This window comes from Rhipicephalus microplus, unplaced genomic scaffold (assembly GCF_043290135.1).
Source record: "Rhipicephalus microplus isolate Deutch F79 unplaced genomic scaffold, USDA_Rmic scaffold_21, whole genome shotgun sequence".
NCBI lineage: Eukaryota > Metazoa > Arthropoda > Arachnida > Ixodida > Ixodidae > Rhipicephalus > Rhipicephalus microplus.
In genome coordinates this window covers 9,731,204-9,749,124 of record NW_027464594.1, presented here as the reverse complement: position 1 = coordinate 9,749,124, position 17,921 = coordinate 9,731,204, and the positions used below count along the sequence as shown (strand labels likewise).

The following is a 17,921-nucleotide window of genomic DNA, read 5'->3' as shown; positions in this document are numbered from 1 at the left end:
CTGACCATGCTCGAAAAGTATTGCAGGACTCCTTTAAAACGCGAAGTGCTGTCTGTTCCTGTTTCTTCATACAATTTCTGACAATTTCTGATCATTAAAAGTCGAGAGGTATTGAATGATGCCTCACAAAGCGCTCGCAGAACTGAAATGCTCTGTGAACTAATTTCGTTAAAGTGAAATACGTTGGCCCTGGGTCTAACGACGCTATGGCCGGGAATGTTTTTTTTTGGGGGGCGAAGCTCCTTATAGCGGCACTGGTTTGCCCTCGTAGTCGTAGTAGTAGTCGTAGGGAGTAACCAGCCTTACATTCTGACCTCCAAGGTGGTGCCGGTGAGAGATTTCTTCTGTGCGTTGTTGAACAGTAAGAAGTTCGCAGCGTGCGCGTTAACTAAAAGCCGAATTCTCCTGTCTCTCATTCCCCCTTAGCAGCCATTGGCATGTACATTGAGCACTATCTGACAAGAAAGGGTTGCTACGTTATACTCGCTGGGCATAACCTCCTTGGTTATTGAAAGGTTTAGCGAGCGTTGGGCCGCAGTGCCATGAATACAGAGAACTAGTATATACTATGAACTCGACGTGGTTATAGGTGGGAAGTAGACACGAAGCGCAAGCCGTAAGAAAGTGTGCGTGTGCCACCTCTCGTTTAGTCCTTGGAATGTCCGCTGGATGGCGGTGCATATGCGGAACATATGACGAAAAGATGCGGGATGGCGGCACTTGGGGTGTTAAATAGATGGACGAACGGACACACAGACAGATGCATGGACGGACTCACGGATGGCTGCAACGACGGCTGGACGCATGGACGGATGCAAGGGCGGATGCATGGATGAACGCAGGGACGGACGCACAGATGGACGTGCGGACGCACGAACAGATGCACGCACGAACGGGCGAATGGACGCACGGATGGTCACACAGACGGACGCATGGGTGGACGGAAGCAAGAAAAATGGACAGACGGATGCTTCGCCCCACTCTCCATAATTCACTCCGTGGATATGCTGCCATTTTTTAAAAGGTTCTAAAACAAAAAAGTTGGTTTAATTGACATTCGCTCAAGTGGCATTCTAGTGTTGGGCATTCTTAGCCGGCTAAAATGTAAGGGTAATGATACTTTGATAAAGTTTGTGAATATTCGTTAAAAAGAAGTTGTGCAGGTCCAGGTGTGGATGAAAAATGGTCCGAAATGTACTCGAATAGTATTCTAGTCTTATTCGTGTTTGATTCGTTCCTAAATTTCAGTATTCGCTGTCACCGTATAAACAGCGCTTCCCTTTACGTTTTTCCCCATCCAACCGGACTGATGTCTCGTTGGCCTTCCTGCCTTCCCCCTATTCCTGCCTTCCCCCCTTGCAACTCTTTGTCTTCTTCTCTTTAAACAAAATACAAAATGATATATTTAGATTCAAACGTATGTCTATTCTGACTCAAATAGTGAAGTGGCCGTTCTTTCATATTTATGTCATCCCTATGTCACGTTAGACGATGATCGCTTCACCTAAGAATTGAACGTATAAAACAAAATAAAGCTCCTGGCTGTGCTGGGGTTCGAACTGAGACCTCCACGCCGAGACCACGGGGCTAAGCATATTCATATTTTAGTTTTTTTATAGTCACTTCTTTAGATGCATAGGTTGTAAAGTTGTGGATAAATTCATGCAGAAAAGAAGGCGTACAAAATACACATCAGTGGCTGCCCATTACCATGACATGTCTTTGCCTTCTTGAAGTTCCTCAAGCGCTGTGAAGTATTAAAACATGGTCGCCATTCGGGTACGGGCTGTTGCGAGTTTATCACTTCGGTATAGCACTGCATGCATTCACCGAAATTAATCGCGCTAGTTTGAAATTGTGGTCTTTGTGGCAGCTCGGTATTATTGTGAGGGTATTCTGTCAATACATGACAATGAAGGCCTCTGTACTCCATGGAGATCACGATTATGACTTCACACTCTTCACTGGGCTGAACAGCCACGCTTGAATGAGAGAGAGAGATCAAGATGCAAGGAAAGGCAGGAAGGTTAACCAGATGAATATCCGGGTTCTACCCTGCATTGGGGAAGGAATGAAGGGGAGAAAAGAGGTTGCAGAGAGATAAGAAGGTAGGTTACTATATAGATATGAACCATACAAATGTGCTGTACACGCTGTGAAAAACAAGTGTGTGAGGAGAACATTCTGTAAGATGGCTGCGCTGGGTTTTGTGGCAGTGGGATAAAATCTACCTCGAGAACAACGTGGATAGCCACCACTGCAGATTTTACATATAAGAAAATTTTGACACAGCGGAGACTTATTGCGAAGTGACAGGTGGTTGTGGGATGTGGCGGGCAAAGGCGTTTAAGACGCTACATTAAAGTTACAGGGTCTCTACGAGTTCATCTGAGACGACTCGAAGATGAACGCCATGTTGTTATCATTGCGATAGCAAATATACGGACAGTGACGGCTGGTTTGTGCTGTCGTCGTCGTCGTCGCTGCCGCCGCCGCAGGTGCCGTCATTCACGTATATGTATATGTACATCTATATATATACGGGGAAGGATGTGCTAGCCTCTCCTCTTTCTTCGGAGCGAACATCGCCTTTCCGGTCAAAGTCGTTGGCGCGCACGCTTATCTCAGCGAACCGGGAAGGGGGAGGGAGTGCTTATGGTTGCCGTGCTGTCGCAGCTACGATCAGCGCGCAGCTTGTGCCCCCACAGCAGGCGAGAGCTTCTACCGGCTGCGCTCACTGTCCGGTGGCAGCCGGGCCTTTTTTGGCGGATATCCATGGCACCTGCTTGACCTGCCAGGTCATGGCCGACACCTACCATGTCGTCGCTTCATGACCCACCAACACCCTTCATTTTTCATCCCCTTTCCCCGTCTCAACTAGAGAGGCTTGGGAGGAGTACCTGCTCGGCTGCTCCACCTTGGATGCTCAACGCTTTTCGGTGAGGCGAGCTTGGGCAGCGGCCAGCTCCATTGGCGTCCAGAAATAGATCTTGCCACTCAAGCGTGCAATATGTAGCAACTCTCTGGTACATTTTTCTGTAAGGGATTATTTTCTACCACCACCACTGAACACGAAAAAACGGTGCCAAAAGTGTACCTGGAGCAGCCGTGTTCTCTTACACCAGCGTTTTGTAGAGTTACGTGAGATCGGATCTAAATGAGTTGACCACAAGCCTCACTTCGTATATCAATGCCGTCACTACGCATGAGCCTTGTTCTGGTCATCGACTGTGTCCCCGCCGCAGGAAGCTTGGTTAATTTGCAAGCACATGTTCACTACAATTCATATTGCTCCTAAAAGGCTAGCCTTGCTTCGGGAAACATTCGAATATGTTACTATCGCCTTCATCGCTTCGCCATTTTTTTGTGAAACTGTGGCTTTTTTCATGTCATTAGATGTATTGATTCTCCCACACCACTCATCGAAAGCTGCCTGCATTACCGTGGTTTACCACTGCGTCTAGCACCCGATGCAACTTAACTGGCTTTGCTATGCTTCCGCAATAGCCCCACCTTTGACCAAGGTACAGTGTCATGTGACAATGCGGAAACGTTTCGTATACCAATCCAATTATTCCGCGTTTCCTTGTATATATTTTATACGTTGTCCGTATGTTTTTCATGCTTTTCTGTAGGAATTTCACGCAAAACATACGGAAATATTGTTATGAAATACAGAATGTTTCAGTACGGATGTCTTCGTTGTGTGACTTGACTTCATATGACCGGGCGATGAGGTCGCAAGTTTTGCCGATCTCTGTTGTCACGTAGACGCCATGTGCTGATGTTATCGCGTGATGATTTCACCATCACTATCTCCGCTGGCGCTAGACGCTGCCGGTATATTTTTCCGTTAGGCGAGATATCTAAGGTTTTCTACTTTAGATTTTCGGGATCGCTTACTTATACATTCGCCTAAGACGGCTTCAAGGCCATCCTATTTTTCGTCTAAATCAGTCTATTGAGTTCGCGCTGCCCCCCTGAAAGCTATCTGCACATTACCTAGTCTCACCCTGCCTCCATCACCTCACCTGGTTTGACACTGTACACCTCCGTGGTCGACCACCTGTAACCGAGCGACAAAGCTATGTGACGAGGTCATAGTAAGGTCAACCCTTATGACAATCTTTGACGTCAGGATGGCGTGATAAGACTGCATAATCACGTAATGGTAATTTTCTTGCGTCGCTAGTGTTCGCGCCAACCTCGCGGTACACCGGTTGGTCAATTTTTGAATTTGATGAAGCACCGAAGTCTTTCTGTTCAATAAAGAAGGCTCTACGTCTACGCATCACTAAAGTGCTCAACTCTAAGGAGGCTTCCCTGAACAATTTACAAACGCTTTTCCGCGTGAATTTTCCATTCATTCATTCATTCATTCACTCATTCAGTCATTCATTCATTCATTCATTCAGTCATTCATTCATTCATTCATTCATTCATATTGCTATGAATGCTTATTGCGGTAAACTGTTTTCATTGTTATGCGATTAAATCGTCGCGCATATTTGATTTGCAACATTTCAAGGAGTTTTCGTAGCCTGCAGTTTGCTTAAAGGATAAACTGGAATCACGACGTATACCTTATTGCAATTTACGGTGCAGGTTACATGCGCAACTATATCAAATAGACAATCGAACTCGTAGGTGTAACCAGACTATTCACGGCGGCATTTCGGGAATGAGTGGGTTCGTGCGTTTCACTGGATGTTTTACTGAAACTCACTCTCGCTTGCTCCGCTGCGAAGCTGTGTATTGACGTTTGTGGCAATAAATTTTTTCTAAACAGCTGTGTATTGCGTATATTGCGTTCCGTTTACATATGTAAACATATCTTTTTGTAACAACTTTTGGTGTGTTTGTGAATGTTGTGTTCTGTCGCGATGTTCTGTTGGATTGTAATTGATGTTCACTGTCTGTGGGAATGAATTTCTCTAAACGATAATTGTACATTCTGTGAGCTACAACCACACCAGACCACACGGGCATCTAGAGCTCTGAGCACCGTACGCAATGCGGGTGGTGCTTTTTGTACGCCAGCACGCGTTCGACTGGCGTCGGAGTCATTATTTTTAACCGAGGTCTTTTACATGACCATCATGTTTCTTTCGATGCCTTCAGACGCGTTCTGGCGTTCGACTGCACTTTTTTTTTTCGTTTAGAATAAGATTTGTTAGCGTGTATGCTTTAGCGGTGCCTGTGAACTCTAATGTGTTCTCCCAGTCTCTTGATGCGTTCCTTTTAAATTCCCAAGATGTAGTACTTTTAGGGGATTTCAATTGTGTGTTAGACTTACACGCAGACGTTCGAGGTCCGGGTCGCGGCCTGTAAAACTGGAATGCCAGAGAACTCGAACGTCTATTGCAGCAATTGGAATTGAGTGACATTCATGAAAGTGTGCATGGCAGCAATTATGCCTATACTTGGCGTCGAGCAGCGTCGAGCAGCAGAATTGATCGCGTGTATGCATCGCCCGGTCTCATTACCTACGTTCACGACACCGGGGTAATGTCATTGCCACCGACACAAGTGTGCATTAGCGACCATCGGCCGGTTGTGTTATCTCTCCGCCTGCCAGCGGGGACGCCAACGGTTCACAGACCATGGCGTCTCGATTGCCGCGTCCTCCAGGACTCTCCGTTTACGGAAAAAAAATGGCAGCATATCCACAGAGCGAATGATGGAGAGTGGGACGAAGCAGTCGTCCGTCCATTCGTTCTTGCTTCTGTCCGTCCATGCGTCCGTCGGTGTGACCGTCCATGCGTCCATCCGCCCGTCCGTGCGTGCGTCCGTTCGTGCGTCTGTCCCTGCATTCGTCCATGCATCCGCCCCTGCGTCCGTTCATGCGTCCATCCATGCGTCTGTCAGTGTCTCCGTTCGTCCATCAATTCAACACTCCAAGTACCACCATCTCGCATCTTTTCATCATATATTTCCCATATAGAAGCACCGCCTTCCAGTGGACATTCCAAGGACTAAACGAGAGGTGGCACACGCACACTGTCTTACGGCTTGCGCTTTGGGTCTACTTCTCACCTTTAACCACCTCGAGTTCGTGGTATATACTAGTTCACTGTATTTATGGCACTGCGGCCCAACGCTCGCTAAACCTTTCTCAAACCAAGGAGGTTACGCCCAGCGAGTATAACGTAGCAACCTTTTCCTGTCACATAGTGCTCAATGTACATGCCAATGGCTGCTAAAAGGAAATACTGTAAGCACTGTAAGTAAATTTTTTCTAAACAGAAAATTCTATCTGAAGTAGAACGACGGCATAGGTTACTTCCGTAAGTTTTCGATGATATGTAGTTGCGATTTGAAGGGACCATGGTTGCCATGAAAACTTACGAATCGCAGGTAGGCCTATTTGCGAGATCAGCTTACATGCCTTGCCCTGCCACGGTGGTCTAGTGGCTAAGGTATTCGGCCGCTGACCTGCAGGTTGCGGGATCAAATCCCGGCTGTGGCGGGCGCATTTCCAATGGAGGCGGAAACATAGTAGGCCCTTGTGCTTAGATTCGGGTGTACGTTAAAGAACCCCAGGTGGTCGAAATTTCCGGAGCCCTCCACTACGGCGTCTCTCATAATCATATGGTGGTTTTGGGACGTTAAACCCCACCAATGAATCAAGGAAATGTATTAGGAACAGAACCACAGACTCCCCAAAAGAGAACCAAGCGAAAAAAAAATTGACCCCGTATCTGCATGCTAATCTGCAAATGTCCTCGAAAGACGATAGTCTCGCGTGTGGAGAGAGTGAACAAAACATTTATTTGATGTTCTTTGCAGGAAAATCGGTGAATGGTATTCTGGAGGCGCTGCGTTAGAGTGCCTCGAACGTGCAGCAGAGGCGAACGAGCGGATCAAGTCACGTCACACGTGAGACATGAACGCAATCTGGCAGTTTTGTTTTAAAAAACAAAGCGCATGGCTCGTAGACGGGTGTGCGCAACCGCCTCAGCAGTGATAAGGTGTAGAACGCAAGGCGACGGTAGGTGCCACCACCGTCTCGTCTTAGCAAAGCGTTGAAAACACTCGCTTCTTCATGCAAGTGTTGCGTGGTCAGCGTGGCGTGATAAGCGCTACGGTTTGTTTGATTGTTTTTTTTCTGTTGCCCGTCAACACTGGCACATATCCACTCTGGGGCATGTAAGGTTGTAGTAGCGTATATGTGATGCTACACAATGATTGTGAGCTTATTACTAATATGTTCAAAGAAAGAAAAAACAACGACAAGAGCTAAGTTGCCGAAGTATATTAACATAAAAATAAATAAAAGAAAGCGAGAGCTACTACTATAACAAATTACTGATTTTTTGAGCTGACTGGACAGTTGCGTTTGCCTCACCCGATAAAATTGGGTGTGTGCCCTACATTTTTTCACATTAACATTTACAACACTATTATTTGCCGAGTATAATTTAAAGTAGATGTGATATCGGCATGCGTTCAGATTCTTTAAGAAGATTACATGCTGTATCATATACACTTCTGTGGCATTGTTTGCTTGTTTGTTTTTCGCAACAACCATGGAGAATTGGCCAAAAACGTGACGTTGAAAATTTGAAATCTTATTTTTAAAATAGTGGGCAATGTCTCTCCAGTCATTTTTTCCATCTTCTTCTTCTTCTTCTTCTTCTTCTTCTTCTTCTTCTTCTTCTTCTTCTTCTTCTTCTTCTTCTTCTTCTTCTTCTTCTTCTTCTTCTTCTTCTTCTTCTTCTTCTTCTTCTTCTTCTTCTTCTTCTCTTTCTTCTTCTTCTTCTTCTTCTTCTTCTTCTTCTTCTTCTTCTTCTTCTTCTTCTTCTTCTTCTTCTTCTTCTTCTTCTTCTTCTTCTTCTTCTTCTTCTTCTTCTTCTTCTTCTTCTTCTTCTTCTTCTTCTTCTTCTTCTTATTATTATTTATATTATTCAACGAATCAATCATTTACTTAATGTACCCTGTAACAACGATGAGGTCTTAATGCAAGCGCACGCAAAAATAAAACGATACCAATAAACAGTACATTGCATAGACTCCTCAGAAAAATCAAATAAAAACGAGAGAAAAAACACAGACAGAAAAAAACAGCGCAAGATGAAAAGAACAAAAAGACAAACAAGAATCTTGGTATGAGAATGAAAAAAGGGGAATATACACAAATATGTAGAAATATTCTTCATGGAAGAAAAAGAGAAGAATCTGTACATTCTGAAAGACTATGTTAATTTAGATAGATGCTTGGGCTAGTTGGTGATTGGGAATGAACATATTCGCGCAGCGCAAGACTACGAGTAGTTACGACGTAACTACAGAAGAAGAGACAAGAACAGAAAAAGCGCTGTCTTTAACTGAAATTTTATTAGCGAGAACGCTGGAAATATATACTCGTGACAGAACATCACCGCGCAATCGCGCATCCTATTACATCACAGCAAGACAATCATAATCTCATTATATGGTTAAAAAACCACGCCTCAGCGCAAATTCTCAATCTATTGTGGCAAAGCCAGAAACTGGATTTCTTTTTTAATCAAAGCAAACGAAGGCATGCCGATACATCGATAACCCCACATTTGCATTTGACTGGCCTCAATAATCTCTCGTGTTAGCTGCTGATGGGGTTTGGTTACAACAGTGCACTTTTCGAATTCCCGTCTGCAACCACAATCTCTACAACGGATACCCAATTGACCTTGCAAAGCTCAGTATACTTGGTAATGACGCTCTTTTGAACGCTCATTGAGGCATCAGCCCGTTTGCCCAACATTATCTTGCCACATGACAATGGGAGCAAATAAACGACAGCTATCACACATGCGACGGATAGCCTTCTATGTTTAATTGTGCAGCAGCTACTTCGTGTGCACTGCGCATTCACCCGTTTGCAGAGCGCTGAAAGGTTTTCTTGGGCAGAGAAAACAACCTTCACGTCTACCTCATCACCTACTTTTTTCAAATTGTGAGAAACTTTGTGTAGATACGGGATCACAGCCACACGTTTTGAGCGTCTAGCCACGCAGTTCACTGACGCTGCTCGCCCCTGTTTAATTGTCCTAAGCAACGTTTCTGCCCCCGAAACCGCACATGATCGCGGAAACAAGTGCTGATCAGACATAAAGCCTGCTCAACGAAGCTGCTGATTAACGAGTGGCCGCAAGACTTTCGGAGGGCATTTCTTAAACAATGATTAGCAATTCCTCTCTTTACGAGCTTCGAATGAGCCGAAAGGTACGGTAGAAGAAGTTTGCTTCCTCTAGGCTCATATTTACAGCAAAGGTGTTCACTTGAGATGTTTAAGCTCAATTATAAGAACCTTAATTAGGCATCCTTCGGAAGCTCATGCGTTAGAATAAGAGGTGCCATGCACTCATCGAAAAGACGTAATATGTTTGAAACGGTAGCTTCGAAGTCCCTATCATCGCAGTAAAAAAGCCCTAAAAATTGTCAACAAAACGAAACACCTTTACGGCAGCCGTTCTGTCGAGGCGACTAGCCAAGAGTCGATCATGGTGAGCGAGAAAAATGCCACTTAAAACAGGTGATATGCATGAACCGGTGCCCTACTCATCTTTTTTGAATAAAAGTGCCTTCATTCCATGATACAAACTGTCTTCTAGTAAAATCCAACAAGATCAAGAAAGCCACTGACTGTTATGGCCGCCACATTCTGGAACGCAACTGAACCGAAGTCATCAATGCAGTCCTCAACGTACCGTAGTAGTGTGTCATGTGGTAAAGAGTAGTAAAGGTCCTTGATATCGACGGAACAGGTACTTAAGCTATTGTTGTTACGCGAAAGAAATGAAATGATGTCATTAAAATCTTTCATTAGAAAAGGGTCGTCGATGGTCAGCAAGTTGATCTTATCTTGTAAAAACAAGGCCACTTCCTTCTACGTCCAATTTTCTGAAACAATGATTCGAAGCGGCCAGTCTACTTTGCGAGTTTTGACTGTGAAGAATAAATCCAGGCTAAGATTCTTGCTTTTGTCAATGTATCTTGCTAGCCTACTTATTTACAGTGCGCTGCACAACTTCTTGTCTTGAGTCTTTTCTTTTGTCAGCGTAACGTCGCTTCGGCACTCAAACACGGAATTTATCGCATTGCTAGCTTTTGAGCGGCGCACTGCATTCGGCAACACAGCAAAGCCCCCATCCTTATCCGCGGTCAACAAGGCTAGTGAATGCTCTTTGAAGAACGTGACAACACGGTGAAATGGGAGGTTATGGCAGTCTGGTGTAGACTGCGACAGAACCTGAATGCCTTCAGCTACACACCTCTATGTTTCGGCCTTGCGAGCCCGTTTGGCAACTTGCCTTACAAGGGTCAGCATTTCCGGAGGTGCCAGCTGAGGTTATGTGGCGAACTTGGGACCCAAGCTGAACCTTACACGCAGTGTTGATTGGGTTGCTCAGTGAGGGTTTCTTCCTGGGAGTGATGGCCTGAAGGAGTGCCAGCATATGTTGCCGGATGAACTCCGTCGTTCTGCCAGCGGGTATGCAAAACTCCAGTCACTTTTTCTTGGCCCTTTGAGGGCTGTCGGTATTATTCACTTGAAAGAACATCACGTCCTGAAGCTGGTGTGCTCGACGTTTCCATTCCGAGTGAAGAATTTTGCAATTTCGAATGCCGTGTCCCGTTGAAGTGGTTAGGCCTCCGAACGACAGCTTGACTGCAGGTGGTAGGAACTTGAGGCGTACGCAATGAACAAACGTATGCGCATGGCACTGTTGCACTGTTACAGCCAAACACCGTCAGAAGCTAACATGAGAGATTATTGAGGCCAATAAAATGCAAATAAGGGGGGATCGATATATCAACATGCCTTCGCTTCCTCCGACTAAAAAAGAAATCGAGTTTCTGGCTTTGTCACAGTGAATTTGAGCTGAGGTGTGGTGCTGTAACAGTGTAATCAGATCATGATTGTCTTCTTTAATGAAATAGGTTGCGTGATTGCGCGGTGATTTTCTGTCTCGAGTATAGATTTCCAGCGTTTTCGCTAATAAAATTTCAGTTGAAGTTAGCGCTCTTTCTGTCTTTGTCTCTTCTTCTGTAGTTACGCTGTAACTACTCGTAGTCTTGCGCGGTGCAAGTATGCTGACTATGCTAAGACAGTGCAGAGCTGAGATAAAAACAATTAAAGTGGACTGTGAAAAGTATCAAAATTATGAAAGTTAACATTATAGAAACTTGGTATTCTGAGAACAGTAGAGTGTTGAAAGAAGTTGGCAGGTACATAAAATGGTCGAGTTTCTCTGATTAACTTACGCAGAAACCAAAAATTTACACGATTGAAAAGTAAAGAGCAGGATGTCATACCGTGAAGTAGTTTGCGAAGAAATAACAGGTAGGCGCGACTTCGTTGGCAGTGAAGTGATAAGAATGATAATAATCTGGCAGTTTGAGTACTAGATCCAGAGTCATTTCTATAGAAACGATAATTTTACATGCCTGTGATAATTTTGCATGCCAATCGTGTCATAAAATTATTAATAACACCCAGTCTTGAAATCGATTTGGAAAAGGCAATGTTCGTGAAAAGTGAATTATGGTTGCAGGGCTAACTATACAATTTTATAAACTTTATATATGCACTCCTATGATAGAGCAGTTACGTTGGGTTAACATTAACTCTAGAGAACTGATAATCAAAGAAGCTGATTTATGTAGTAGTGTCTATGGCTATAGACATCCCGGTGAGCACGAGCGTTCCTTATAAGCTTACCAATTCTGGTGTAGATAATAGCCATGTTGCTCTTGGTATCGTTGCGCAAGTGTTATCTTGTTAATATGACATAAGGTACTGTTCAACATGCTTGTGCGCACAACATTTGCACGTGCATTTGTGGGTATTTCGTAACGCTTCGTTATATTACAAACTGCAGCGGTCACCTTACTTCCGCAGGCTTGGCACAATATCGATTCCTAAGGCATGTGGAGTGAGAGAGAAATAAACGTGTATTTAGAAACAGTGTTCCGAGCGAGGCCCGGTGTCACCCTAAGGTGGGAGAGTTCCCTCTGGCTTTGACTGACCTCTTGGCCCTAACGACGAGTTGTCGCTGGTCTTCCAGATCTTCGAGGACTAGCTTGACGTCCCACGTTCCTATTGGGTGGGCGTCATTTATTCTTAGGGCTTGGTCCCGCTCCAGTTGCATGTCGTGGTTTGCATGGCACTGGAATTCCAGGAGCAAGTGTGCCAGGCTGTCTGGTACGCTGCATAGCTGGCAAACGTAGCCATGTGTCGTTGGGTAGAGGCGGTGCATTAATATGCCAGGTATGTAAGTGTTGCTTTGCAGGCGTCTGAAAATCACGCTCTCTTCTTTGGTTAGTCTTGGATGGAGTGGAGGGTACACCCGTCGCTCCAGTTTGTAGCGACGAGTAGGTGTTTTCTACTACCTCCTTCTCTGCAGCCACGGATCGGGTATCCTTTCGTCTCGTTCTCGCAGCCAGCGGCGTGAGCCGCTTCATTTCCCTGTAGACCCTCGTGTTCAGGAACCCAGATTACGCAGGTATATAGAAGTGGAGAGCTTCGAAGCTGCAGGATGATGATTTAGTCGGCTGAGACGCGGCCATTCACACAATTCCGGAGAGTGGCTTGCGAGTCAGTGAAAATCACCGCGCCGTCTTTACATGTGCTGGTGGCGAGAGCAATTGCCGCTTCTTCCGCTGCGTCTGAGTTGCGTGCCTTGACTGTGTCCGACGCTAACTCTCGGCCTTGAAAGTTGATGAATATGCAGAATTTTTTCGTAGTGGCGCTGTACTATATTCTTGAAGATACCCCTGTCTGCTTTACTGAAAAAAATAAATAGTGGCTCGTGGAGGTTTTTTTTTTTTCATCTACGCCTGCCCCAATAAAAGAGAACCCTGAAAAAAAATCGCAGTACACCCATGGTGGAAAGCTCCAGATTACTTATTTAATGTTTTTTTTCAGCTCTTAAGCTTGGACTAAATTAGGATGCCATGCACCACATGGCAGAATGACAATTATTTCGTATTCTCGCGGATACTGGCAATGTTGATGGTGTGTTCACATGATTGCACTCGCTTGCCGTTAATCTCAACTTTGAGGTAGAGGTCGGAAACTTTCGCTTCAACGGCCAATGCTTTAGAACCATCCTTCTGCAGTTTGGAGACCACAGGACCAATCTACCTACGTGTCATAAGATGAACGCATAGACAGATGATGTACTATAGTCACGAAGTAGTTATGCACTATCATACGAAGATTACGATGTCAGCTTTGGGGCACATGCTCGCACAGTTGAAGGAGAAAAATCACACTGAGGAGCTTTATTTCATACGCCATATGCCTGGAGCAAAGCTGTAAGGTGCAAAAAGGAAGCTTAATATTTTGTAGGAGAAAAAAGCGAGCTCATCCTAAAGCTCCTTTTAAACAAGCATACACCTTTACATAGATTTCTGATGAAAAAAAAAGAAAACTTTCCCACGAACGTTCCTTTAGGTATTCTCGAGGTTGTCCGGTTTCGGTTTTATGAATGGCTTTGAGAGGAACAAAGTTGTTCATAAATATTCATTTCAGTGTCCTAGATGATGCCATTTTTCAAAGTTTTCGGCTTTGGGATGTTCATTTTAGAGTTATAAATGTTGAATTTTTTAAAAATTCTCCTTCTCTACGCTTATTCAACAACCACAACAAAGAAAGAACAAAGATGACAACAATGACATAAATTTCTTCAGAAAAACTTCTTGAAGTGCAATGGGATGGTCTCTGTCGATGCCGCAGAGTATCCGTGTTGGAAAAAAAATTCCTCTCATCAGTTGTTAGCTCTACCGGCATTGTTGCAACGGCAGCATTCATTCGAGCCTCGTTTTCGGAATTGATAAATGAGGCTGCGGTGGCACTCGCCGCAACAACCTTTAATAATTGTGTCATAGTGAGTGAATCAAGAACTGCTTACACAACCTCGGAGCGGATAGGGTTTGCTGGACAGTCTTAGCCATTCCCTCTTGTAAACTGCCATTCATCCCAACTTGTTGTGTTAATCTGAAAACCCACTCACGTAGGCATAATTAGTAATGAGGACGCCTACGCAAGCGCTCGATCTTTAACGATCTGAGCGCAGGTTAACCTAGAGAGGCTTTAGAAACCAATGTTCTCCCTCCTGCATTTACGTCGAAAGAAAGACTACTCACATACAACGACATGTGTGGGCAGTCTCGCTTGGTTCACCGAACCTTACCATCATTACTGCTCAGTCCTTCAATTCAGTACAGTGGCTCCTGTTGCAAAACAGTGTCAATGTAAGTAAAAATCAACAAAGAGCAACTCTTGCATTACTCTTTTAGTTTCGTAAATTTATTAAATTTTGGGTGGCAAATGGTTCCGTGACGCGCACAATTTACGTTTACGTCATTTGAACGCCTGTTTCCTAACAATGACGGCACACGCCTGGCTTAGGCGCATCGGCAGTGGAGGCAGCGTCACCCAGCGGTCGGTCACTGGGTTGTAGCGGTAGGCGTTTCTTGTGGCCGTTCCGGCGTCGTCAGCCAGCTGACCACCGAGAATGTAGACGTCCTCGCCTGCGCACGCAACAACATGCATTTTCGCATGCTGCTAGCTCCCCTTTTACAGCCGAGTCCCGCAGTCTTAAGCTCACCTAAGGCACCTACTGCAACCACAGTTTAGAAGTCCAGGACGAGTCTGCTGTTCTATACGCGCGCCTATAGACAGATGCACACTTTGGCACAGCTGGGCCTTACGATGACGATGAATTATAGTCATAGGCGAGTGCAGAGTTCGCCGACAGAGGTGGAAGGTGGGAAGGTTCATCTCAGCGCCGCCCTTCTCTCTTTGCAAATGTATGGAGCAGATTAGGTAACTAGCAGTCTTAATATGCACCTCTCTTACCCGTGTGCGCATGGATATGATTTTAACCGAATATGTTGACAGTGAGTTTTAGTTCTGTGAATTTATTCCTTAATGTCATACAAACTATGCCTAGCTTCCATGCTCCCAATCTATGGTTATAGTTCGGCCTTTCGTAGTAGGTGCACAGCTTTCAACCTCTCACTTTATACGCACCTGACGTGGCTTCAACGTCTGGTGATATTCTATGCGTCTGCCAAGCAATATTGTTACGGGAAGTATTCCAATACCCGCGACAATATTACATCTGTAAAGAAGACTCCTTGCCTGACATTACTGCGTGTGGTATCCATTCGAATAACTTTTATTTTCTTTTCACCTTCATTTGCACCCATCATTTGCACACATCGAGGTATTTCCTAATTATGCACAACAAAGCCGATGCCTTGGTTTCCATCACACAAGCCCCTCAACAAAATTGAGTTAATACTGATAACCAATTTTGACACATTACCTTACACGACAGGCCCCACTTATGGACTAACGAAGCCTTTAAAGCTCTTACAATCACCGGAAAAATAGTTTGCACTTCATCGTTATTCTGGATGCACAAAGTAGTTCGTATTGTGCTCACCAAGCGACGCAAGTCCCACGCTGTGTGCCCTTACTGGCATGATGCTAATGCGTGACCAGGAGTCGTTGGCCACTGAATACTCGAGTACATCAGCGATGGGCGCCATAGGTTGCTGACTTAGCGACCCCTCGGCCAGCGTGCGCACTAAGCCGCCGACGGCCAGGAGGCGCCCACGGTGGGCCACCAGCGAACAATTGCACACTGGCAGAGGAAGGGACGCCTTGTGGTGCCACCTAGCACGTCAATAAGGCGTTAAAAATGTTAGAATAAGTAACGCAGCAAAAACACCGCAATGATACCATTTTTTTTTGGTTTACAAGAACCTTAACGCTCCCTGAGAATGCTGTATCTCAGAAAGTTATTTTACGAGTGGAAAGCCATCAGCAGCACCAAAGTAAGTGCCGTAGCGAGCTTATTAAAATTGTTCGTTGAATCGGTGCCATGAAGGCGACGTTATGACATCGCATAATATTATATAGCACAGGTCATGTCATGCTCGCTTCAGTTCTGCTGCGTCTAATACTAATACCTAGGCATTGAATGAAAAAGTAAGTAAATATAATATTAACCTTACTGAAGAAGTGTGACCATAACAAAAACTGAGAAACCTGACAAACAAATTTCACTAAGTGGATTGTCATGCGAAGCGTATTGCTATATGCAAAGATGGTCGGACTTAAATAAGCCTAAGGAAGATAACTTGCATTCAAACGTACATATTACGGTAAATTATATTTGAAGGTTATGTAAAGTGAGTCGGGGTGATACAAATATCAACGAAGTTGTTCAAAAGTGAATGTACCGAAGCTCTTTGCGAATGTGGTGTTCTTTCACAAATGGTCGTGTGGTACATTGAGATGGCATGAGTGCCATGAAGGCATGAAATCATTTAGCCCTTCCGAAAATGACAGTTGAGTGTAGCGCCCACAACCTTTTTGTATAGCCTAACTTATTCACCAATTTCATAGCAAAGAAAACAATTTGCCTGCAATCTATTAGCTGCGGATATGAATGCCACCACTCTCACCGCTGCAGCTGCCACAGAACTGGCCTGAAATATCTCTGATGAATGGGTTCAGAAAAAGAAAGTAAAATACGAGCACAACAAAATGGCGCCCCGTATTTCACTGAAGATGATTACTGAGGCAGCTGATTACTGAGGCAGATGATTACTTTCGAATCATAGTGTAAGGCTTTAACGTTCTGAACTCAAGATATGACTGAGAGGGGCCGTAGGGAAGGGCTCAGAAAATTTCAACCAGCTGGTGTTCTTAATCGTGCACAGGCATTGTACAGCGCATGGGCTTCTAGAGTTTGCCTCCATTGAAATGCTACCACCGCGGCAGGAGTCGAACCTACGACCTGCAAATGCGCAACCGTGCACCACAACCACTGCTCCATGGTAGTGGACAGACATGCTGAAATCAATGGTGGAGTACGATACGTACGTGTCGTCCATGGGGTTGAAGCACATGGTGTCCGGCACGATGCAGACTTTTCGCTTTTGCCCGGCGACCATCATCAGACCACCGACTACGTACATCTGTCCGCGGAACTCAACAGCATTGGCTGCCATGCGAGCGCAACACAGGGGCGTCACCTCCGACCACCTGTCCAGGTCTGGGTCGTACACTTCCACTGAATCCATGAACCTGTGGGACATGTGCTAGCATATGTTACTCGCTGAAAAGACCAAACAAGGCAAGGACATACTCCCCGGGAACACTAGAAAAATCAGATTTCTATGATAATTACACAATGAGCCGTTTTTGTTCGCGAAAGGGCCGTAGCCTTCATTCGTTTAGTAATAACTATAATCCTAGCTTGAGGGTCATTACAGGGAGGGTGTGGAATTGAATTGTTCAATGATAAGCATCGAAAGAGCATTCCTAGAGCAACATTTGTAACTTAGGGCACACTTGTACAGGAAACACGGTTGCATATATCTTCATTTAATGGCGCCGGCAACATATTTATAAATTACGTAACATTTGTATGAAAGCACAGTTGCACCCAGAAACTCTAATAGGCTTACAGTTTGCGCGACATGCGCATCAAGACCAACGTCATTTTTTTAAACCACATTATTCAGCAACACTTTCCGCAATTTAATAGCATTCCTCATTTCAAGAGATGCAATGAAAACTAAGTAGTATACAAAGCGAAGACTGACACACTTTCGCTCTCGTGATCTAGAACGTCACTCCACTTGACCTCCACCTTGACTCGGAAATGCCGATGGCAGCGCCTCTCTTAGGGAGAAATCGTCACCCCATACGAGGGATATTCGGCGGTGACTCTCGGTAATGCCGACGTTAATCCAATATGGGAGGTGACTCTGTCATCAACTAGGTCGAATAAAGCACGAAATTTAACTTTCAGAAGATTTTCTAGGCTTCGAAGTTCCTGTTCCCGACACACCATCAACTAATCACGCCTTTCTGGCATCTATGGCGCACATTGCAAAAAAAAAAAAAAAAA

The 17,921-nt window shown here is 44.8% G+C and overlaps 1 protein-coding gene across 1 annotated transcript in view; it reads right to left on the bottom strand.

Annotated features, from left to right (window-relative positions):
• Positions 1-14,276: 14,276 nt before the first annotated feature.
• The window catches only part of LOC142785338 (uncharacterized), a 106,645-nt gene continuing 103,000 nt past the window's right edge, over positions 14,277-17,921 (bottom strand). Inside the window, exons 10-12 of the mRNA XM_075883819.1 lie at positions 16,889-17,092; positions 15,441-15,673; positions 14,277-14,520 (exon numbers count right to left, since the gene is read on the bottom strand). Of these exons, the coding sequence (XP_075739934.1) occupies positions 14,351-14,520; positions 15,441-15,673; positions 16,889-17,092 (607 nt within the window). The 3' untranslated portion in view covers positions 14,277-14,350. The remainder of the gene's footprint in view (positions 14,521-15,440; positions 15,674-16,888; positions 17,093-17,921) is intronic.